This window comes from Ranitomeya imitator, chromosome 3, assembly GCF_032444005.1.
Source record: "Ranitomeya imitator isolate aRanImi1 chromosome 3, aRanImi1.pri, whole genome shotgun sequence".
NCBI classification, from domain to species: Eukaryota; Metazoa; Chordata; class Amphibia; order Anura; family Dendrobatidae; genus Ranitomeya; species Ranitomeya imitator.
This window is the reverse complement of record NC_091284.1, coordinates 276,120,402-276,146,279: the sequence shown is the minus strand read 5'-3', so window position 1 is coordinate 276,146,279 and position 25,878 is coordinate 276,120,402. Positions and strand designations below refer to the sequence as shown.

Here is a 25,878-nt window from a genome sequence, read left to right as displayed (position 1 = left end):
AGCCACATAGTATATAACACGGCCTCCCTCATAGAATATAATATACCCCCCATAGTATATAGCACAACCCGCATAGCAGATAACACAGCCCACGTAGCAGTATACAGCACAGCCCATGTAGCAGTATACAGCACTGCCTCCTTAGAATGCGGTGAGTGAAGGACCTCCGATGACGTCGCGGTCACATGAGCGGTCAGGTGACCGGTCACCTGACCGCTCATGTGACTGCAACATCATTGAAAGAGAGTGGGGTCCACCGTGCAGGTGAAAACCTGCTGCTAGTAAATGGCAGCGCTATGTGGAAGCGAACCCTGTAAAGCCACAGGTCAGCAATACCGTACAAAGGAGTGCAAGCAAGGAGTCAGCGAACTCAATCCCAAGACTCAGGGTTGAAGTCCGTTCAGACTACTTGCGCACAACACCGCAACTGGGTGTGTTAGGTAACTGATATAGTTTGAGCACCTAAGTGCGAACTGTGCCGTGCTGGCAGACACCACTAAGCACCCAGAGGTGGGTCAGGAAGCACACTACTGGCGCATGGTGCCGCACTGGCGGTCACAGCAATAGACGCTGATTCATGTGTAACACGTTTAATGGTTAGTCGGGTGCTAGATAGCAGCCATACACCTTACACGATCAGTCATACAATAGGGAGGGGTATTTAATGAACGACTTGCACTCACAACAAACACACGTATACAAATGTACACTAGCGCATGGCCGTGCGGTCATGCGAAGCTTATATAGCTGCAGTACGTTCAGGACCTTCCAATAAAGGACCAATGGGCAGCTACCACAGAAGTTAGCCCTTTCAGGACCTTCCAGGAGGACCAATGGGAACTACTGCAGCATCTGAGCATGTGACCCTCGATCTCCAATGGGAGATCTCACCCTGGGCATGCTCAGAAGGGAAAAAGCAGGACTTAGTCCCAAAAGCGTCCGCTCGCTGCTGCCCAGCACTGGCTTTAATGGCAAAAGCTGGAAAAGCAACAGCAAGCCTAAGCACAGAGTGAGACTGAGCCAGACGCAAGGACCGACGTTTCCGCTGAGCAGGTTCCACTGCGGCAGGAGGAGAATGGGAGACTGCAGCAGAAACGGCCCGAGATTTCCCCTGTGCAGAAGCGGGAACTTGACCCCTAACATCACCCCCCCTGGACCTCGCTACGCTCGAAGGCAGAAATGAGCTGTGGTGCCCGAATGTGCTCAGCAGGCTCCCAAGACCTGTCCTCAGGACCACAGCCCTTCCAGTCCACCAGATAAAATTTTTTGCCACGTACCACCTTGTACCCCAGAATGGCATTCACCTCGTAATCGTCCGTAGACAAACCCGATGTCCCAGCAGATGACTCGGAAAACCGGGACATGTAGACAGGCTTCAAAAGGGACACATGAAAGGTGTCAGTGATACTTAGGCGAGAAGGAAGGGCTAAACGGTAGACCACAGGATTAACCTGTTCAAGGACCTTAAAAGGACCCAAGTAGCGAGGTGCAAACTTAGTGGACTCAACTCGCAGCCTTTTGTTACGGGCGGAGAGCCACACTAAGTCGCCAGGAGCAAAGGTCGGCGGAGGACCTCATTCTCTCCTTGGAAGCCCGAATGGCATCCTGAGTGCGATCCCAAATGTCCCGTGCCTCCACAGCCTAGTCTGCCACCCTGGAATCGGCGGAAGACACGGGCATGGGCACAGGTACCCGCGTGTTATGATCCGGTGACATTGGAGCAGCATGAAAACTTTCACTGGAGTAGGTGGTAACTATACTGACCGCAAATCCTGATCTTAACACCGCAACTAGAAGTAGCCGTGGGGTGTACCTAACAAACACTAGACACCTCGTCACAGCCGGAGGACTAGATACCCCTATAGATGGAAATAGGAATACTATCTTGCCTCAGAGCAGAACCCCAAAGGATAGGCAACCCCCACAAATATTGGCTGTGAGTAGGAGAGTAGAGACAAAGCAAAGTCTATATATTGACTGCAAGTCACATAGACGATACCACTATAAATCATATATCTAACAAAGCATAAGTGGAAAAAATAAAACGTAACTTTTATTATGACTAAAGTCACACACAAAAAAAACTTAAACCAACGAACAATAAAAGCTCATCAATAGTTGCATATAGACAGTGCCACTGATGGCTATAAATAATGTAAAAAGGAACAATCTCACCGGTTCCAAGATGAGGGCCCAGGAGCGCCGGATAATTTCTGGTCAGAAGAAAATCCGGAAAAGTAATGGAGACGACAGTCCCTATGTCAGTCCCTAGGGGCTATCGATAGAATATCCCCAAAGCTCCTGCCCTTACAACCGGTGAGATTGTTCCTTTTTACATTATTTATAGCCATCAGTGGCACTGTCTATATGCAACTATTGATGGGCTTTTATTGTTCGTTCATATAACTAGCCTGACGTTGTGTGCTGTTTGATGTTATTTTACTCCAGCCCTATATGTCAAATTCTAGTTTTCTTGATATCTCCAATATGTTGTGGAGGATATCATTCTGTCCTTTCTGGGGATAATCAGTCTCTGTGGTCACCATACCAATTGTCTGAGACTTTGCCCCAGTATTTTTATTCACTTGGGTGTTTGGTTTAAGTTTTTTTTGTGTGTGACTTTAGTCATAATAAAAGTTACGTTTTATTTTTTCCACTTATGCTGTGAGTAGGAGAGGAAAGACAAACACAGGCAGAAAACAGGATTTAGCAAAAGAGGCCACTCTAACTAAAATAGGAAAGGATAGAACAGAGTCCTGTGTGGTCAGTATGAAAACCCTTCCAAAAATATCTACAGAAGATTATACAAAAAATTCCTCCATCTAACTAAAGACGTGGAACGTATATCTGCAACTCCAGAGACTCCTACACACAGAGCAGGAATACAATCAAAAAACAAGCACACAGCTTGTGTGCCATAGAAAAAGAAACAGACACTTATCTTTGCTGAATTGCCAGCTAAGCAGGAGAAGCCAGACAGGGATCCAACACTTCCCAAGAAACATTGACAACTGGCAAGGGCTAATGAGTCCTGCAAACCTAAATACCCCAGTCAGAATTGCAATCAGCAGATACACATGTCCAGGACTGCAGCCCAGAGACAACTGCATTACCACCTACAACCACCGGAGGGAGCCCAAAAGCAGAATTCACAACAGTACCCCCCCTTGAGGAGGAGTCACCGAACCCTCACCAGAGCCCCCAGGTCGATCAGGATGAGCCAGATGAAAAGCACGAACCAAATCAGCGGCATGGACATCAGAGGCAAAAACCCAAGAATTATCCTCCTGGCCATAACCCTTCCATTTGACAAGGTACTGAAGCTTCCGCCTCGAAAAACGGGAATCCAAAATCTTCTCAACAACATATTCCAACTCCCCATCAACCAACACAGGGGCCGGAGGATCAACAGAGGGAACAACGGGCTCCACATATTTCCGCAATAAAGATCTATGGAAGACATTATGGATAGCAAAAGAGGCCAGAAGCGCCAGTCGAAAAGACACTGGATTAAAAATCTCAGAAATCCTGTAAGGACCAATAAACCGAGGTTTAAACTTAGGAGAAGAAACCTTCATAGGAACATGACGGGAAGACAACCAGACCAGATCCCCAACCCGAAGCCGGGAACCAACACACCGACGACAGTTAGCAAAACATTGAGCCTCCTCCTGAGACAACACCAAATTGTCCACCACATGTGCCCAAATCTGCTGCAACCTGTCAACCACAGAATCCACACCAGGACAATCAGAAGGCTCAACCTGCCCAGAAAAAAACGAGATGAAAACCAAAATTACAAAAGAATGGTGAAACCAAAGTAGCCGAACTAGCCCGATTATTAAGGGCAAACTCGGCCAATGGCAAGAAAGCCACCCAATCATCCTGATCAGCAGACACAAAGCATCTCAAATAAGTCTCCAAAGTCTGATTAGTTCGCTCGGTCTGGCCATTTGTCTGAGGATGAAACGCAGAAGAAAAAGACAAATCAATGCCCAGCCTAGCACAAAGGGCCCGCCAAAACCTAGAAACAAACTGGGAACCTCTGTCAGACACAATATTCTCTGGAATACCATGCAAATGGACCACATGCTGAAAAAACAACGGAACCAAATCCGAAGAGGAAGGCAATTTAGGCAAAGGCACCAAATGAACCATCTTAGAGAACAGGTCACAAACAACCCAGATAACCGACATCCTCTGGGAAACCGGAAGATCAGAAATAAAATCCATAGAAATATGCGTCCAGGGCCTCTCAGGGACCGGCAATGGCAAAAGCAACCCACTAGCATGGGAACAACAAGGCTTGGCCCGCGCACAAGTCCCACAGGACTGCACAAAAGAACGCACATCACGAGACAAAGAAGGCCACCAAAAGGACCTACCAACCAAGTCTCTGGTACCAAAAATGCCAGGATGACCAGCCAACACGGAACAGTGAACCTCAGAAATCACTCTACTAGTCCATCTGTTAGGAACAGTTTCCCCACAGGACAGCGGTCAGGTTTGTCAGCCTGAAATTCCTGAAGAACCCGTCGTAAATCAGGGGAAATGGCAGAAAGGATCACCCCTTCTTTCAGACCTCAGGAGAATCAGGCAAAAAACTCCTAGGGAGGGCATCAGCCTTAATGTTCTTAGAACCCGGAAGGTACGAGACCACGAAATCAAAACGGGAAAAAAACAAGGACCATCGAGCCTGTCTAGGATTCAGCCGTTTGGCAGACTCGAGGTAAATCAAATTCTTATGATCGGTCAAGACCACAATACGGTGCTTAGCTCCCTCAAGCCAATGTCGCCACTCCTCAAACGCCCACTTCATAGCCAACAACTCCCGATTGCCGACATCATAATTGCGTTCCGCAGGCGAAAACTTACGGGAAAAGAAGGCACACGGTTTCATTAAAGAACCAACAGGATCCCTCTGAGACAAAACGGCCCCTGCCCCAATCTCAGAAGCGTCAACCTCAACCTGAAACGGAAGAGAAACATCCAGTTGGCGCAACACCGGAGCAGAAGTAAATCGACGTTTAAGCTCCTGAAAGGCAGAGACAGCCGCAGAGGACCAATTCGCCACATCAGCGCCTTTCTTCGTCAAATCGGTCAAGGGTTTAACCACGCTGGAAAAATTAGCAATGAAACGGCGATAAAAAATTTGCAAAACCCAAAAATTTCTGAAGGCTCTTCACGGATGTGGGCTGAATCCAATCATGAATGGCTTGAACCTTAACCGGATCCATCTCTATAGACGAAGGAGAAAAAATAAAGCCCAAAAAGGAAACCTTCTGCACCCCAAAGAGACACTTAGACCCCTTCACAAACAAAGCATTGTCACGAAGGATCTGAAATACCATCCTGACCTGTTCCACATGAGACTCCCAATCATCGGAAAAAATCAAAATATCGTCCAAATATACAATCAAGAACTTATCAATATAAGTCCGGAAAATATCATGCATGAAGGACTGAAAAACAGATGGAGCATTAGTGAGCCCGAATGGCATCACAAGGTATTCAAAATGGCCTTCAGGCGTGTTAAACGCAGTTTTCCATTCATCACCCTGCTTAATACGAACAAGATTATATGCCCCCCGAAGGTCAATCTTCGTAAACCAACTAGCTCCCTTAATCCTAGCAAACAAATCGGTAAGCAAAGGTAAAGGGTATTGAAACTTGACCGTGATATTATTCAAGAGGCGATAATCAATACAGGGTCTCAAGGAACCATCTTTTTTAGCAACAAAAAAGAACCCCGCTCCCAACGGTGAAGAAGATGGCCGAATATGCCCTTTCTCCAAAGACTCCTTAATATAGCTCCGCATGGCGGTATGTTCAGGCACAGACAGGTTGAAAAGTCGGCCCTTAGGAAACTTACATATAGCTAAGTAAATAAGGCAGCACACTGCAACGCTAAAATATGCAAACTTGAAAACACGAAATTTGAACTGCATTACTGCACTAGAAATATGAAAAATGAGAGCTTTTAGCGCATAAAAATGGCCAATTTTATGTGTACCTGGTAGCCTCTTTACGGCATCTCTCTTATACCAGGTCCTACGCTTGCCTTACCTCGCTGAGAATAAACGTCTCCATCTGAATGGGTGCATGTGAAAACTCTTCTTAGACTAAAATTCTCTCTCTCTGTGGAGGGGTATTGGATCTACTGTAATTAAAACACCTGAAGTTAGGAGGCGGAGTGCACGATCAGAAGGCTAGAGAATACATTTCAAAAACCTGACCTGCACATCCAAACACAGACTCAGTGTGAACAGGTGCTGAACCTAGAGTCGCCAACTCGTATATAGCTAAGTAAATAAGGCAGCTCACTGCAGCGCTAAAATATGCAAACTTGAAAACACGAAATTTGAACTGCATTACTGCACTAGAAATATGAAAAATGAGAGCTTTTAGCGCATAAAAATGGCCAATTTTATGTGTACCTGGTAGCCTCTTTATGGTATCTCTCTTATACCAGGTCCTACGCTTGCCTTACCTCGCTGAGAATAAACGTCTCCATCTGAATGGGTGCATGTGAAAACTCTTCATAGACTAAAATTCTCTCTCCCTGTGGAGGGGTATTGGACCTGCTGTAATTAAAATTTTAATTACGACTCTAGGTTCAGCACCTGTTCACACTGAGTCTGTGTTTGGATGTGCAGGTCAGGTTTTGAAATGTATAGGAAACTTACAGCCTGGAATCAAGTCAATAGCACAATCGCAGTCCCTATGTGGTGTAAGGAAACTGGACTTGGGCTCATCGAATACATCCTGAAAATCAGACAAAAACTCTGGAATTTCAGAAGAGGAAGAAGAGGAGATTGACATCAAAGGAACATCATTATGAACCACCTGACAACCCCAACTAGTCACAGACATGGACTTCCAATCCAACACAGGATTATGTACCTGCAACCACGGAAAACCCAGCACGATAGCATCATGCAAATTATGCAACACCAGAAATCGACAATCTTCCTGATGGGCTGGCGCCATGCGCATGGTCACCTGTGTCCAAAACTGGGGCTTATTTTTAGCCAAGGGTGTAGCATCAATGCCCCTTAAAGGAATAGGGTTCTGCAAAGGCTGCAAGGGAAAACCACAATGCCTGGCAAACTCAAAGTCCATTAAGTTCAAGGCGGCGCCTGAATCCACAAACGCCATGACAGAAAATGATGACAATGAGCAGATCAAGGACACAGATAACAGAAATTTAGGTTGTACAGTACTGATGGTAAGTGAACTAGCGATCCTCTTTGTCCGCTTAGGGCAGACTGAAATGACATGAGAAGCGTCGCCACAATAATAACACAACCTATTCTGACGTCTGAATCCTTGTCGTTCCATTCTAGACAGAATCCTATCACACTGCATTGGCTCAGGAATCTGCTCTGAGGACAACGCCACAGCGCGCACAGTTCTGCGCTCCCGCAAGCGCCGGTCAATCTAAATGGCCAGAGACATAGAATCACTCAGACCGGAAGGCGTGGGAAACCCCACCATAACATCTTTAACGGATTCAGAAAGACCCTTTCTGAAAATTGCCGCCAAAGCATCATTATTCCATTTAGTCAGCACAGACCATTTTCTGAATTTCTGACAATACAATTCTGCCGCCTCTTGACCCTGAGACAGGGCCAACAAGGTCTTCTCAGCTTGATCCACAGAATTAGGTTCATCATATAATAATCCTAAAGCCTGAAAAAAGGAGTCTACATTAAGCAAAGCCAGATTCCCAGATTCCAGGGAAAACGCCCAATCCTGCGGGTCGCCACGCAGCAGGGAGATGACGATTTCAACCTGCTGAATGGAATCACCGGAGGATCGAGGTCTCAAAGCAAAAAACAGTTTACAGTTGTTTTTAAAACTCAAAAATTTGGACCTGTCACCAAAAAACAAATCAGAAGTAGGAATCCTCGGTTCTAAAACAGGAGTCTGAACAATATAATTAGAAATACCCTGTACCCTAGCAGCAAGCTTGTCTACACGAGAAGCTAATTCCTGAACATTCATGCTAGCACAAGGCTCCTCAGCCACCCAGAGATAAAGAGGGAAGAGAAGATAAAGCAGACTGAAGAAAAAAAATGGCTCAACACCTTTCTTCTCTTCTTCTGAGATGCATTTAACTCATTATTGGCCAGTTGTACTGTTATGATCCGGTGACCTTGGAGCAGCATGAAAACTTTCACTGGAGTAGGTGGTAACTATACTGACCGCAAACCCTGATCTTACATCGCAACTAGAAGTAACCGTGGGGTGTACCTAACAAACCCTAGACACCTCGTCACAGCCGGAGGACTAGATACCCCTATAGATGGAAATAGGAATACTATCTTGCCTCAGAGCAGAACCCCAAAGGATAGGCAACCCCCACAAATATTGGCTGTGAGTAGGAGAGGAAAGACAAACACAGGCAGAAAACAGGATTTAGCAAAAGAGGCCACTCTAGCTAAAATAGGAAAGGATAGAACAGAGTCCTGTGCGGTCAGTATGAAAACCCTTCCAAAAATATCCACAGCAGATTATACAAAAAATTCCTCCATCTAACTAAAGATGTGGAACGTATATCTGCAACTCCAGAGACTCCTACACACAGAGCAGGAATACAATCAAAAAACAAGCACACAGCTTGTGTGCCATAGAAAAAGAAACAGACACTTATCTTTGCTGAATTGCCAGCTAAGCAGGAGAAGCCAGACAGGGATCCAACACTTCCCAAGAAACATTGGCAACTGGCAAGGGCTAATAAGTCCTGCAAACCTAAATACCCCAGTCAGAATTGCAATCAGCAGATACACCTGTCCAGGACTGCAGCCCATGGACAACTGCATTACCACCTACAACCACTGGAGGGAGCCCAAAAGCAGAATTCACAACACTCGCGGATGCTGACCATAGTTAGGGAGGAATGGAGTCTGTCCAGTGGAGTCGGCTACAGCGTTGTTCAGAGAAAACTCCGCCCACGATAGCAAAGATGCCCAGTCATCTTGCCTAGCAGAGATATGTGACCAAGGTCTGGTTGGCTCTCTCTACCAACCCATTCGTTTGGGGATGATAGGCAGAAGAGAGATTTAACTCAATACTGAGAAGCCTCAAGAAAATGGCGCCCGGGATATTTCCGGTCATGCGCAACTGCCGTTCATATATATGAATAGACGCATCCAGGGCCTTTAAGAATATGATGCCAAGAAAATGGCGCCCGGCACATTTCCGGTCATGCGCAAATGCCGCTTATACATAGGGATAGATGTATCCCGAGCTTCAAGAATATGGCGTCTGAAAAATTTCCGGTCATGCGCAATGGATATCCATACATAGACCGGTTTACCACGCGCTATGGACGCCAGTTTTACTTCCGGTTTAGAGTTCTACATCTGATGGGGGCCGGTGCCAAGGTGAGAACATAATCTAAATGTTGGGCTTAATCAAGTGTTTATCTACTAATGGGACCCGTTACGTGGAGGCTCCTTTCCCACCTCTAGTGGTTAAGGTGACTTCTCCTGATTGGTGCAGGGCCCACTTCTATAATTTATAAATATTAGCAACGAGGGTGGCCACCATGCAGCATCTGATTATCCAAGCCTCCTGATGATCCAATCGGTGAAACGCGTTGAGGCATGAGGAACTTATCCTCAGAAACATCATACAACGATGAGTACCCCATTGAGCTTAACTGGCATCTTTTTAACAATATGATATGAGTGCACAGCGTTTATCCAGACTGTGCTCTTTTCTATTGGTATAGTTGATATCTGTCTTGTGCCTATAACTGTGGTGGTTTAAATTGGTTATATTCCCACTGTATTGTAGTTTATCTATAGGGCCACTGGTAGGGTGAGCCGTCGAGGAGTGGGGGCGCCGTTTCCGCTGTACAGTAGGGTGCCAACCTCCACAGTTAGGTAGGCTGCCAGAGCAGGGAACAGTTATAGAGAGGTACTCTATGCATGTTATGCACTTTTTTGCACTTTAATTTAGTCTGTTATTCACTCTACCTCACACTGTCTATTTGATTGCTATAGATGATAAATATTGAAAAGCAATCACTGTCTTTTTCATATTTTTCCCTGTCGTGTTTGATTGGTATCTAACTGCATCACATTACTACCAGGGGCTGGACAGGAGAAAAAGGGACAGCCATCGTTGAGCGGGGGCGCCAATCTCGAACAATTTTAGGGTGCCAACCTCCGCTGCATAGGCAGGGAAAGTTAGAGCATTTACAGTGTGAGGGTTATGTTGTAGCTAAGCACGGTTGTTTGTATGGTGAATGTGTTCAGTATTTTAAATAATAAAAACGTTATTTTATTCAGTATCGGTTAGTTACAAGGTTTCCTGGTATAGTTTTCTTGATTTTGAACCTTGAATGTCCAATCCAAAAATTTTTTGTTCAAGTTTTTGCTTTCCGCTGGTATGGCAAGCTTCCTATCAGGTCCTTTGAACACAGAATCCTGGCTGGAGGATGCGAATCAGGCTTTTTGTACAAGTAGTCAGCCTGGTGTCAATAATGCGAATCAGTCACTGAAATCTCAGTTTGGTGACCTGTATGGTGACTACAAGGAACACATAAAATCTTGGTGGGAGATTAAGGCCTTAGAAAATTACATTAAAAATAGAATAATCCCCAGAGGCCTCAGAATTCATCTGAGTCCGTCACCGAGAACTGCTTCCCCTGATCTATTAGGGAAGTGGCTGAAAGAGTCTGTAGACTCTTCAATAAGATTTATGCAATTGCTTTTGGAGGAAGAAAAAAAGCTATTTGAAGCATCATCCAAACAGCTGAATAAGTCTATTGATCAAATTTTAAAATTAAAAGGGGACCCGGACTTTAATAGACGTGAAGGCCTATTACAGACCTCAGTGGAAAAATACCAATCCTTTATCAAGGAGAGGAAACAACTGCAGTTCCAGAGAGATCTTAAGGCCTTTGGGAAAAATCAGGCACACTCATTTCATCAAAATAGTGTCTCCGATATCTCATCATCAGACATTGAGACATCCGACACCGAACGCTCTCAGTCTATAAACCCCCCTCTGAGAGGAGGAAGACGATATAGAACAGGATGGAGGGGCAGGGGAAGATACCACACAAAGGGTGCCTACAGGGGTGGTCAGAATCAACAAGCCACAGGAGGACCCATGAGTGGGAGAAATACCTCACATATGTTACCACTGCCCTCCTCCTCGTCTTCCTCGGCTTCTTTTTTAGAGAGGGATGCCGGACCGGGGTATGGCCTGAGACCTCGTGTAATCTAAATCATGGGCAAATTATTAATTTATCTGATGTACCTCTTACACGGGAGGACTACAGTGTCCTCAGGAAAGGTCTTAATTTTGTCCCCACAAACAAATTTGACAGTTTTGGCTGGACAAAAGACATTAATATGTTTTGCAGAAAGCTGAAGTGGAAGAAGTTTTTTTCACACAATGATCAGACAGACTGCGAGAGACTGGGCCTGAATGAGGGTGATCTGGAAGGTTTTAGAGCACTGGTGGGATTACTGGAGGAAAATGAGTCAGCTACAAGAGAGACTCCATTCACCAATCTGAGAAATAGGAGTACCAAAATGCCTCCTCAGGGTGACATCACTGGCATTGATATATTTCTCAGCCTGGTAGAAAGAGATCTGAGGAAAATTCCATCAGGGTCTTTTGACTCAAATTTAACAGTGCTGGAACAGGAGTCTCTACTTCAGCTCACCAAAAAGAAGGGGTTGGTCATAAAATCCTCCGATAAGGGGGGTAATCTCGTGATCATGACAGAGCTGAAATATATTGAAATGTGTAAGAAGATCCTGGGAGATCGTGACACATATGAGACTCTATCATTAGATCCCTCAGTTATATATAAAAGTGAATTGTCCTCTCTTCTTGAAACAGCGCTGTCTAGAAAACTCATTTGTAAAAACGAATTTGACTTCCTTCTACCATTGTATCCCCTGATTGCTACCTTTTACACCTTACCCAAGGTGCATAAGGGTTTAAATCCGATCAAAGGCCGTCCAATAGTCTCGGGATCGGATTCACTCATACAGAATTGTGGCGTTTACATTGATGAGATACTTCGTCCCTTTGTATTAGCCCTTCCCTCATACATCAGGGACACTTCTGACCTCCTCCTCAAATTAGAGGGCATCCATGTCATTGAGGGTTCCTTCTTGGCCTCTATAGATGTGGAGAGCCTATATAGCAACATACCACATAGTTTGGGATTGAGAGCGGTTGAACACTTTCTGAAATCTAGAGCTGTACAGTGCAAAGATCACAGTCAATTTGTCTTGGATCTTCTACAATTTACACTTACGAAAATTTTTTTCATTTTTGACAGGAAGTACTTCCACCAGCTCAGGGGCACGGCTATGGGTAGTCCCTGCGCCCCTTCTTACGCAAACCTGTTCCTGGGCTGGTGGGAGGAAACCATTGTCTTCGCTGATGACACAAGATGGTGGCATCAACACGTCAGTGTTTGGTATAGATTCATTGACGACATCTTTGTCATTTGGCAGGGCACACAACAAGAGTTCATTAATTTCATGGATAAGCTCAATATCAATGAGATAGGGATGAAGTTCACCTATGAGCTAAAGGAAACTTCATTATCGTTCCTGGATGTCCAAATAACTAGGGGGAGCGATGGATTGTTGAGATCTCAGATTTTTCGTAAACCGACAAGCACGAACAGCTTACTTAGATGGGAGAGCCATCATCCGCAGGCTCTAAAAAGTGGTATTCCCAAAGGCCAGTTCTTGAGGCTGAGGAGGAACTGCTCTGACATGGATGCCTTCCTTAAACAAGCGGTGGATATGAAAAAGAGGTTCACCGAGAGAGGGTACCCAAGAGGCATTATCGAGAGGGCTTTTAATCATGCCCTCCAGCAAGATAGAAATTCTCTGTTACAAACACAGTCTCGTAATCACAGGGATAGTCAAACTCCATCTAAAATCAGAATTATTGGCACGTATGATTGCCAGAATAATAGAATAATGAAAATTCTCTCCAAGCACTGGGACATTTTAACAGCTGATCCAGATTTGGCAGACCTTGTGGGCCCCCGGCCATTTGTAACCTATAGAAGGGGTCGCTCACTCAAGGATAAATTAGTACACAGCCATTTTAAGAGATCAGCCCCAGCAGGTACTTGGCTAGATCGCAGAACGTGCGGTTTTTTCAAATGTGGAGACTGTGTCAACTGCAAATATATGCGGCCATGTAGATCAATTATTAGTGTATCGAATGACAGAGAATACTATCTGCGTGATTTCTCTAATTGTAAGACCAGTGGTGTAATATATGTAGCCACGTGTGGATGCCCTAAAAATTATGTTGGGAAGACAAGGAGAGAGCTGAGGAGGAGGGTGGGGGAACACATTGGCGATATTAGACATAAACGTGACACTCCTGTCGCTAGACATATGAATGAAATCCATGGCGGCAATGTGTGTGATATTTCATTCAGTATTATTGAAACATTCACTCCGAATCCTCGGGGTGGGAATTTTGACAAGCTACTGCTACAGAAGGAGTGTGCCTGGATCTACCGCTTCAATTGTGTTGCTCCCAGGGGCTTAAATGAAAACGTATCATATGCATGCTTTCTTTAAAGGGATACGCCACGATTCTGGTTTATTATAACTATTTTTTACAATACAATAGTTTTTCAGTCTTTATTTTAGGACACATTGATATATACTTTAAGCCTGTTTTTCAACTTTTGATAACCAGCATGTTAGGGATAGTTGGATCACTGATTTGTATCTAGAAGTGTTCTTGCCATACTATAGCGTTTTATCCCATTTTCTGTGGGATTCACAAATTATTGTGGTTTATTATGTACAATTAAAAATGTTCTGTTATTATAGTTTTAGGGATATTCAAGCACCCAGTTGTTTATTTTATTCGGTATGTGCATATGATTGATCATGTCATATTGCAAGCTCAGTATATCAGCCTAGAGAAAACATCTGAGGGACTGTCGCATACTGTTAATTATAGTTCAACACTTGTTTTCCCTCCCCCCCCCCCCTTTCTTGCCTCTTTTTCTTTGTGTCCCCTTTTTCTTACCTTGGTTTCACCTCTAATTTTTGATTGGGAGGTAGTGTATGAGAAACAATTATCTAAAGGCTGATACAGCTGTAATACAGAATGAATATGTGGTCTATTGTCAATCTATCATATAGGGGTACACTTTTAAAATGACAATTGGCATAGATCGGGGGGAAAATATAACCTGACCAGTTGTATGTTTCTCACTTAAGGAGGCTCATATGTGTATGTAGGTAATCTCCGTTAGCATATGCTTTGTCATATAGATCTTCAGGAAAATGGCCCCCGAGATGTATCCGGTTATGCGCAATGGTTATTGGGAGATACACAACTATACCATGCGCAATACTCGCCGGCGTAATTTTCGGTTTAGTAATATCAGAGGGCATGCGCTCTTTTGAGCGATAAGTATGGAGTATATGCCATTATAAAGGGATACCGGTAAAGCATTGGTAACATCATAAAGTTATCTGCATGTTTTGAGCCTCAAGAAAATGGCGCCCGGGATATTTCCGGTCATGCGCAACTGCCGTTCATATATATGAATAGACGCATCCAGGGCCTTTAAGAATATGACGCCAAGAAAATGGCGCCCGGCACATTTCCGGTCATGCGCAAATGCCGCTTATACATAGGGATAGATGTATCCCGAGCTTCAAGAATATGGCGTCTGAAAAATTTCCGGTCATGCGCAATGGATATCCATACATAGACCGGTTTACCACGCGCTATGGACGCCAGTTTTACTTCCGGTTTAGCGTTCTACATCTGATGGGGGCCGGTGCCAAGGTGAGAACATAATCTAAATGTTGGGCTTAATCAAGTGTTTATCTACTAATGGGACCCGTTACGTGGAGGCTCCTTTCCCACCTCTAGTGGTTAAGGTGACTTCTCCTGATTGGTGCAGGGCCCACTTCTATAATTTATAAATATTAGCAACGAGGGTGGCCACCATGCAGCATCTGATTATCCAAGCCTCCTGATGATCCAATCGGTGAAACGCGTTGAGGCATGAGGAACTTATCCTCAGAAACATCATACAACGATGAGTACCCCATTGAGCTTAACTGGCATCTTTTTAACAATATGATATGAGTGCACAGCGTTTATCCAGACTGTGCTCTTTTCTATTGGTATAGTTGATATCTGTCTTGTGCCTATAACTGTGGTGGTTTAAATTGGTTATATTCCCACTGTATTGTAGTTTATCTATAGGGCCACTGGTAGGGTGAGCCGTCGAGGAGTGGGGGCGCCGTTTCCGCTGTACAGTAGGGTGCCAACCTCCACAGTTAGGTAGGCTGCCAGAGCAGGGAACAGTTATAGAGAGGTACTCTATGCATGTTATGCACTTTTTTGCACTTTAATTTAGTCTGTTATTCACTCTACCTCACACTGTCTATTTGATTGCTATAGATGATAAATATTGAAAAGCAATCACTGTCTTTTTCATATTTTTCCCTGTCGTGTTTGATTGGTATCTAACTGCATCACATTACTACCAGGGGCTGGACAGGAGAAAAAGGGACAGCCATCGTTGAGCGGGGGCGCCAATCTCGAACAATTTTAGGGTGCCAACCTCCGCTGCATAGGCAGGGAAAGTTAGAGCATTTACAGTGTGAGGGTTATGTTGTAGCTAAGCACGGTTGTTTGTATGGTGAATGTGTTCAGTATTTTAAATAATAAAAACGTTATTTTATTCAGTATCGGTTAGTTACAAGGTTTCCTGGTATAGTTTTCTTGATTTTGAACCTTGAATGTCCAATCCAAAAATTTTTTGTTCAATACTGAGAAGATGACAAAGCTCTCTCCAGAACCGAGACGCAAACTGGGGACCCCGATCACTGACAATTTTGTCCGCACTACCGTGAAGGCGGAAGATACAGTGGGGCAAAAAAGTATTTAGTCAGTCAGCAATAGTGCAAGTTCCACCACTTAAAAAGATGAGAGGCGTCTGTAATTTATATCATAGGTAGACCTCAACTATGGGAGACAAACTGAGAAGAAAAAATCCAGAAAATCACATTGTCTGTTTTTTTAACATTTTATTTGCATATTATGGTGGAAAATAAGTATTTGGTCGGAAACAAACAATCAAGATTTCTGGCTCTCACAGACCTGTAACTTCTTCTTTAAGAGTCTCCTCTTTCCTCCACTCATTACCTGTAGTAATGGCACCTGTTTAAACTTGTTATCAGTATAAAAAGACACCTGTGCACACCCTCAAACAGTCTGACTCCAAACTCCACTATGGTGAAGACCAAAGAGCTTTCAAATGACACCAGAAACAAAATTGTAGCCCTGCACCAGGCTGGGAAGACTGAATCTGCAATAGCCAACCAGCTTGGAGTGAAGAAATCAACAGTGGGAGCAATAATTAGAAAATGGAAGACATATAAGACCACTGATAATCTCCCTCGATCTGGGGCTCCACGCAAAATCCCACCCCGTGGGGTCAGAATGATCACAAGAACGGTGAGCAAAAATCCCAGAACCAAGCAGGGGGACCTAGTGAATGAACTGCAGAGAGCTGGGACCAATGTAACAAGGCCTACCATAAGTAACACACTACGCCACCATGGACTCAGATCCTGCAGTGCCAGACGTGTCCCACTGCTTAAGCCAGTACATGTCCGGGCCCGTCTGAAGTTTGCTAGAGAGCATTTGGATGATCCAGAGGAGTTTTGGGAGAATGTCCTATGGTCTGATGAAACCAAACTGAAACTGTTTGGTAGAAACACAACTTGTCGTGTTTGGAGGAAAAAGAATACTGAGTTGCATCCATCAAACACCATACCTACTGTAAAGCATGGTGGTGGAAACATCATGCTTTGGGGCTGTTTCTCTGCAAAGGGGCCAGGACGACTGATCCGGGTACATGAAAGAATGAATGGGGCCATGTATCGTGAGATTTTGAGTGCAAACCTCCTTCCATCAGCAAGGGCATTGAAGATGAAACGTGGCTGGGTCTTTCAACATGACAATGATCCAAAGCACACCGCCAGGGCAACAAGGAGTGGCTTCGTAAGAAGCATTTCAAGGTCCTGGAGTGGCCTAGCCAGTCTCCAGATCTCAACCCTATAGAAAACCTTTGGAGGGAGTTGAAAGTCCGTGTTGCCAAGCGAAAAGCCAAAAACATCACTGCTCTAGAGGAGATCTGCATGGAGGAATGGGCCAACATACCAACAACAGTGTGTGGCAACCTTGTTAAGACTTACAGAAAACGTTTGACCTCTGTCATTGCCAACAAAGGATATATTACAAAGTATTGAGATGAAATTTTGTTTCTGACCAAATACTTATTTTCCACCATAATATGCAAATAAAATGTTAAAAAAACAGACAATGTGATTTTCTGGATTTTTTTTTCTCAGTTTGTCTCCCATAGTTGAGGTCTACCTATGATGTAAATTACAGACACCTCTCATCTTTTTAAGTGGTGGAACTTGCACTATTGCTGACTGACTAAATACTTTTTTGCCCCACTGTATGTTTAATAAACAACGCTGCCAAGGCCCGTGCAGAAGGTAGCCGAGGAAGCGGCACCAAATGCACCATTTTAGAAAAATGGTCGGTGATCACCCAAATGACGGTACAGCCACGTGACTTGGGCAAACCCACCACAAAGTCCATCCCGACCATCTCCCAGGGCCTGTCTGCCACCGGCAGACGATATAACAATCCAGCTGGCCGTTGTCGGAGAGACTTTTTTGGCACAGGAGACGCATGCCCGAACATAGTCTCCGACGTCACGAACCATATGTGGCCACCAGTACATTCTCGCCAGCAACTCAGATGTCCTCTTTGCCCCAAAGTGTCCACCCACTCTGGACGAATGAGCCCAAGAGAGAACCTCCGGTCGCAAATTAATGGGAACAAAGGTCTTACCCGGAGGCACAGACTCTAGCGAAACCGGGGCTACGGTTCTCAGACTCTCTGAAGGGACAATAAGCCGAGGCTCCTCTTCCTCCTCCTCAGTTGACACAAGGGAGCGAGAGCAAGCGTCAGCACGAATGTTCTTCTCCCCGGCGAGATAATGGGGAGTGAAGTGGAACCGGAAGAAGAACAAGGACCATCTGGCCTGACGAGAATTCAGCCGCTGGGCTGTACGCAAATAGACCAAAGTTTTGTGGTCCGTGAAGACTTGGAAGGGAAACTGAGCACCTTCCAAAAGATGCCTCCACTCCGAAAAGGCCAACTTCATTGCTAGCAACACCCTATCCCCGAAGGAGTAATTTCTCTCCGCTGGTGTGAAGGTCTTTGAGAAGAAGAAGCATGGATGCTTCCGACCTTGAGCATCCTTTTGATAGAGGACTGCTCCAGCACCAACGGATGAGGCATCCACCTCCATTAGGAATGGCTTATCCACATCGGGGCGATGTAAGATGGGAGCGCTAGCAAAATGAGACTTTATAGAAGTGAAGGCCTTGGAGACCTCTTCCGACCACAATTTGGGATTCGCTCCCTTCTTGGTGAGGGATACCAAGGGAGCTACCAAAGTTGAGAAGTGGGGAATGAACTGGCGATAGTAATTTATGAACCCCATAAAGCACTGCACCGCTTTAAGAGAATAGGGTTCTTGCCAGTCCATCACAGCCTGTAGTTTGGCAGGATCCATAGCCAATCCCTGGGCGGAGATGATATAGCCCAGGAAAGGTAAAGAATCCTGCTCAAGCATACACTTCTCCAACTTTGCATAGAGGGAATTTGCCCGTAAGAGTTCGAAGACTCTGCCAACATCTCTCCGGTGGGAGTCAATATCTGGAGAGAAGATGAGAATATCATCCAGATAGACTACGACCGAGGTAGAAAGCATATCCCGGAAGATATCATTGACAAAGTCCTGAAAAACGGCTGGGGCATTACAGAGCCCGAAGGGCATCACCAGATACTCATAGTGCCCATCCCTGGTATTAAAAGCTGTTTTCCATTCGTCCCCCTCACGGATGCGAATCAGGTTGTAGGCACCCCGCAGATCTAGTTTGGTGAATACCTTTGCTCCCCTTAGCCTGTCAAAGAGCTCAGAAATCAAAGGCAAAGGGTACTTTTTTTTAATGGTGATGGCATTAAGAACCCTGTAATCAATGCAAGGACGTAATTCCCCGTTCTTCTTCTGTACGAAGAAGAATCCCGCCCCTGCAGGAGACACTGACTTCCTAATGAACCCTCTTGCAAAATTCTCCTGAATGTATTGAGACATAGCCTTCGTCTCAGGGAGAGAGAGGGGATATACCCTTCTCCGAGGAGGTTCAGCTCCAGGCAAGAGATCAATAAGACAGTCGTAGGGGCGATGAGGCAGTAGAGTCTCTGCAGCCTTTTCAGAGAATACGTCTGCATAACCCCAGTAGCACTTGGGAAGAGAAGAAAGGTCTGCGGGTATCTCGGTAGTAGAAACCTGTACACACTCACTCACACACCTGCCCATACAAGACTCACTCCAACCCAATATTCTCCCTGAGGACCACTCAATATGTGGGGAGTGGAAACGGAGCCAGGGTATTCCCAGTAAAATCTCATCCATTCCCTCGGGAAGGACAAGAAGGGAAATAATCTCCTGGTGGGAAGGGGACATGAACAACGAGAATGGAACAGTCTGGTGTGTGATTTGCTGTAGAAGTGTCGACCCATTCCCAACTCTAACAGTTACAGCTTTGGCGAGCATAACAAGTGGTACAGCGTGGCGCAGAGCAAAAGCAGAGGACATGAAATTTCCCTCTGCTCCTGAATCCACACAAAGCTCGACTGTTAGAGTGGATGAGTCAAACAGGATTGTCCCTTTAAAGGACAGTTTGGAGGAAAATGCCGCTGTGTCTAGTGAACCTCCCTCTATGGTTACTAGACGCGATCGTTTTCCCGACTGCATTGGACATTTATTGGTGTAATGTCCTAGTTGGTGACAATTTTTACAAACCATGGGTACTCGAGCGGCCTGAGACTTAGGTCCCGCTCGAGAAACCTCCATGGCCTCATGGGAGTTGGACGCCAGAACGGGAGATTCAAGAGGTCTGGCGAAGGTGGGAGCCAGTCTAAACCTCTGCCTACACTGGGTCCGCTCTAACCTCCTCTCATGAAAGCGGAGGTCGATGCGGGTAGATAGAGAAATAAGCTCCTCCAGTGTGGCGGGTATCTCCCTGGTGGCCAAGGCGTCCTTCATGTGGTCTGCCAGTCCCTTCCAGAACACCGGAATTAGAACTTTATCCGACCACTCTAACTCTGAGGCTAGAGTCTGGAACTGGACAGCAAACTGGCTGACCACGAACGAGCCCTGAGTAATTGTCAATAACTGGAGTGCGGTATCGTGGGTAATATGGGGTCCCAAAAAGACCTGCTTCAGAGCGTCCAGGAAGAGAGGAGCACTCTGTACCACACGATCATCATGCTCCCAAAGTGGCGTTGCCCACTCCAACGCCCTGCCCGACAAGAGAGATAAAATAAATCCCACTTTAGCCCGTTCCGTAGGGAAATGCGCCGCCAGGAGCTCGAGGTGTATGGAGCACTGGCTTAATTGCAAAAGCTGGAAAAGCAACAGCAAGTTTAAGCACAGAGTGAGACTGAGCCAGACGCAAGGACCGACGTCTCCGCTGAGCAGGTTCCACTGCGGCAGGAGAAGAATAGGAGACCGCAGCAGAAACGGCCCGAGATTCCCCCTGTGCAGAAGCGGGAACTCGACCCCTCACACCTTTCACCTCAAATATCATAGATCTGAAACTTTGTGATGCTGCAATTGGCAATTTTCCGTGTGGGCAATTTTCTGTGTGGGGAATTTTCCGTGTGGGCAATTTTCCATGTGGGCAATTTTCCATGTGGACATTTTCCATGTGGCTATGGGCTTCCACATAATGCCTTGCTGCTATTATTTCACGTGAATTAAATAGCTTATTGCAACCAATTAGAGGAAACTATTAATGCTATTATAAAAAAAATAATGTTTGAAAAGCAACAGCAATTTTATGTTTTACAGACTAGGGTGAGGAGCTCAGAGCGTGTGTGATTTATACGGTCGTGTAAGCGAGCCCTAAAAGTTATATTTATTTCTGTGGACTGTTTAATCCTGCTAAAGTATTACTCTTAGGGCTTGTTTTCACTTGCGAGGAACACGTCCGTGTCTCGCATGTGGAAACGAAGCTCTGGCGCCAGCACTGTGGAGCGGAGCGTGCGGCTGCATAACAACACATGCAGCCGCACGCTCCACTCCGGAGTGCCGGCACCAGAGCTTTGTTTCCACATGCGAGACACGGACGTATATCTCGCAAATGGAAACAAGCCCTTAAAGATACATGGGGCTTTGAACTGCACTAATTAGAAGTGTGAACATGAGGAAGATGCTGCTAACCAAATCTGCAGGCTCACTGTACCTCAAAATATGTTTTGCTTGCATTTTTGTTGCGGGTCCAGAGAGCCTGCAGGCTCTTTGTCAATGTTTAATGATCTCCACATGCACATGTCACTTTTTTTGTACACTACGTCATGGTCTTATGCTTTATACTGTATATTTTGCCTATTTGGCTAATGTGTAGTCTATTATATCCAATCATAGTCCCATCTTGATAGATATAAGTTTGTGCTTATGTATCTAAAGTATCCCTGGCTCACTGTTTTTGTGTGAGTGTCCACACCTTTTATGTCTTTTATATATTCTTTTATGATCTTTTGATCAATTCACATTCTGATAATAATGAGTTTCAAAAATACATATACCTTTATGGAAAAAAAAACAACAATAACAAAAGACATGGATATTTAGTTCTTACCTTCCACTTAAAGTCATCATGACTATTGGAGCCTTTCATTGAGAAAGATTGAGATGCACTAAAATAAAGAAAGTTTAGATTAATAATAATATTTGCAGTAATAAAAGTACATTATTCCCATATTCCCAAATTATAATATGCCTTGTAAAACATTACAATTTGATGCATACTTTAATTTTCCATTTATAAAGTAATAAAATAATTTTAACCTAAAAATGTTCTAACACGCCAATCTTTTATGGTAAGTCTCTTCTGTAGAGCAATGACAAAGATGTGGACTTTATACATTGCTGAGAATATGCAGCTCGTTGTGAAAATTGAAGACAGGTGCATGTGTATCAAGTATAACCTACAAACCAAGCACTCTGTATACGCTAAGATATATGCAAACATTGAATAGATGACATTTAAAGTGCATTACTGCTATAAAGAACATATGAATAAAAATAAATGAAGGTGCTTACTGCATAAATTGGCCAACTCCCGTGTGTTCCCCCCAAGTCATTTCTCTAGAAGGACCCAAACCTATTCGTCAAATATGCCTTTCTGGTGCTAAATGCGTACGCCACTCACCAAGTATTATCTATAATTGTAACCTGATAATCTTGGTGATCCATAGGGAAAACTTAATTACCCAATTTTAACACATTAAGGACTCAGTAATGCCAAGTATGTTCATTTTTTTATTTTTTTATATTTTTTTTCGGGGGGTGGAGGGATTTTTTTTTTCCACTTTGCTCATGGGGAAACTGGACTTCTATGTAATACAGCCCTGCTCCTGTCACTGATCTTGTGGGTGTACTGACAGCACCCACAGAATCAGCCTGATAAAAATCTTTGTCACGAAGCCAGAACTAGTACTTGACTGACTGCTATTCACATCTTTGTCACAGATTGAGAACCAGTTACATTATCATCCTATGTCAGGACAGTTGAGAGGAGTTGGGTACTAAATGTAACGTTACACTAAACGACTTACCAACGATCACAACAGCGATACGACCTGGCCGTGATCATTGGTAAGTCGTTGTGTGGTCACTGGGGAGCTGTCACACAGACAGCTCTCTCCAGCGACCAACGATCAGGGGAAAGACTTCGGCATCGTTGAAACTGTCTTCAACGATGCCGAAGTCCCCGGGTAACCAGGGTAAACATCGGGTTACTAAGTGCAGGGTCGCGCTTAGTAACCCGATATTTACCCTGGCTACCATTTTAAAAGTTAGAAAAAAAACAGTACATACTCACATTCTGATGTGTCACATCCCCCGGTGTCAGCTTCCCTGCACTGACTGTCAGTGCCGGCCGTAAAGCAGAGCCAGAGCACAGCGGTGATGTCACCGCTGTGCTCTGCTTTCCGGCTGGCGCTGACAGTCAGTGCAGGGAAGCTGACGGCAGGGGACGTGACAGACATCAGAATGTAAGTATGTACTGTTTTTTTTTTTTTACTTTTACAATGGTAACCAGGGTAAATATCGGGTTTCTAAGCGCGGACCTGCGCTTACTAACCCGATATTTACCCTGGTTACAAGTGAACACATCGCTGGATCGGCGTCACACACGCCGATCCAGCGATGACAGCGGGTGATCAGCGACCAAAAAAAGGTCCTGATCATTCCCCACGACCAACGATCTCCCAGCAGGGGCCTGATCGTTGGTCGCTGTCAAACATAACGAGATTGTTAGCGGGATCGTTGCTACGTCACAAAAAAACATGACTTTGCAACGATATCGTTAACAATATCATAATGTGTGAGGTTACCTTAAGAAACTTGACACAGCTGATTTGAAGATGTGAGTGACATCAAAACAGCAGAAACAAATGAATTATCTGCTTTGATAGCAGAGATGAAGGTGTGAACAACACTAAGGAAAACTGAGTATTTGGCTATCTGGTATCTTGATAGCAGAAAAGAGATAATTTTCAGTACCTTGATGGCATAGACTTAAGGTACCGTCACACTAAGCGACGCTGCAGCGATACCGACAACAATGTCGATTGCTGCAGCGTCGCTGTTTGGTCGCTGGAGAGCTGTCACACAGACAGCTCTCCAGCGACCAACGATCCCGAGGTCCCTGGTAACCAGGGTAAACATCGGGTTACTAAGCGCAAGGCCGCGCTTAGTAACCCGATGTTTACCCTGGTCACAAGCGTAAACGTTAAAAAAACAAACACTACATACTTATATTCCGTGTCTGTCCTCCGGCGCTCTGCTTTCCTCTGCACTGTCAGCGCCGGTCAGCCGGAAAGCAGAGCGGTGACGTCACCGCTGTGCTTTCCGGCTGGCTGGCACTGACACAGGATGCAGAAGGAGTGCAGAGAAGCACAGCGCCGGGGACAGACAGCTGAAGGTAAGTATGTAGTGTTTGTTTTTTTTAACGTTTACGCTGGTAACCAGGGTAAACATCGGGTTACTAAGCGTGGCCCTGCGCTTAGTAACCCGATGTTTACCCTGGTTACCAGTGAAGACATCGCTGGATCGGTGTCACACACGCCGGATGTCAGCGGGAAGTCCAGCGACGAAATAAAGTTCTGGACTTTCCTCAGCGACCAACGATCTCCCAGCAGGGGCCTGATCGCTGTCACACATAACGATTTCCTTAACGATGTCGTTGCTACGTCACAAAAAGCAACGATATCGTTAACGATATCGTTATGTGTGACGGTACCTTAAGGTGTTAATAGCATCTATAGTAGCTGGATTGAGCATTAGGGCTCATATTCACTTGCAAGCAACTCGGATGAGTCTCACATGTTAAAACCCGGCACTGCTGCCGGCACTCAGATCGGAGCGTGCGGCTGCATAGGAATACATGCAGCCGCACGCTCCGCTCCTCTGTGCCAGGTACTGGGCCGGATATTACCGTGCGAGACTCATCCGAGTTGCTCGCAAGTGAGTATGAGCCCTTATAGTAAATATAGGTCACTGGATAATGTCAAGAGTAGCAGGGGAGACAGTCATCCAGTCATCTGGCTAGAACAGAGCAAAATGAAAGATAAAACATAACTTTTGACAAATAAGTGTCAGCAGAATAATATACTACCACAATACTCACACATCAAGCAGTCACATGTGCTAGACTTAACCCCTTAGTGACAGAGCTAATTTTGATCTTAATGATAAGGCTACATTTTAAAATCTGAGCACGATCACTTTATGAGGTAATAACTCTGAAACGCTTCAACAGATCCCAGTGATTGTAACTTTTTTTTTGTGACATATTGTACTTCATGATAGTGGTAAAAATTAGTTCAATATGACTTGCATTTATTTATGAAAACATTGCAATGTTGGAAAAAAAATAAAAAAAAATAGCAATTTTCAAACTTTCCAACTTTATATCCTTAAACCAATTAATCATGCTTTACAAAAATAATTAATAAACACATTTCCCATATGTTTAGTTTACATCTGCATCATTTTTTTCAAATGTCATTAAATTTTATTAAGATGATAAAGGTTTAAAAGTTTAGCAGCAATTTTTAATTTTTTCAACTAATTTAGAAAAATTGTTCTTTAGGGAGCTATTAAGATTTAAATGGACTTTGAAGCCCCTATATATTGGAAAATCCCCAAAAGTGATACCATTTTAAAAACCGCACCTCTCAAATACTTTAAAACTGTTGCCAGAAAATGTTTTAACCCTTCAACCCACTTTAATAAAAATAAATTTTACCTATAAAATGTTGCTTTCACCCCAATTTTTTTTCACTTTTGCAAGAAAATACACCAAAAAGTGGTTAACTACATTCTTACAAGAGCAGCCCCTACGGTGCTTGAACAGGAGAACCCCAAGTGACACAATTTTGGTAACTACACCCCTCAAAGATTTTATCCAGGGGTATAATGAGCATTTTTAAGCCACAGGTACTACACATAATTTGATAACATTAGGTCGTCACATTGAATATGTCATCATATCGTCATCATATTTTTTGGGGAACTTTTGAAAAAAATCCCTAACCTTAATCTTAAACCTAACCCTTACCTTAAGCTTAATGGCAAAGAATGAAAACATTTAAAATTATAAAATATATATATTTTTTTTATCTGACTAGGGAAATGACACAGGCGGGAGGGTGATTAGGAGATTGGGGGAG

At 44.5% G+C, this 25,878-nt stretch overlaps 1 protein-coding gene across 3 annotated transcripts in view; it reads right to left on the bottom strand.

Annotated features, from left to right (window-relative positions):
* KIF21B (kinesin family member 21B) overlaps window positions 1–25,878 on the bottom strand; it is a 764,016-nt gene that overhangs the window by 207,971 nt on the left and 530,167 nt on the right. For all 3 annotated transcript variants that reach the window (XM_069756481.1, XM_069756482.1, XM_069756483.1), the window contains exon 24: window positions 21,780–21,837. In XM_069756481.1, coding sequence (XP_069612582.1) covers window positions 21,780–21,837 — 58 coding nt within the window. The remainder of the gene's footprint in view (window positions 1–21,779; window positions 21,838–25,878) is intronic.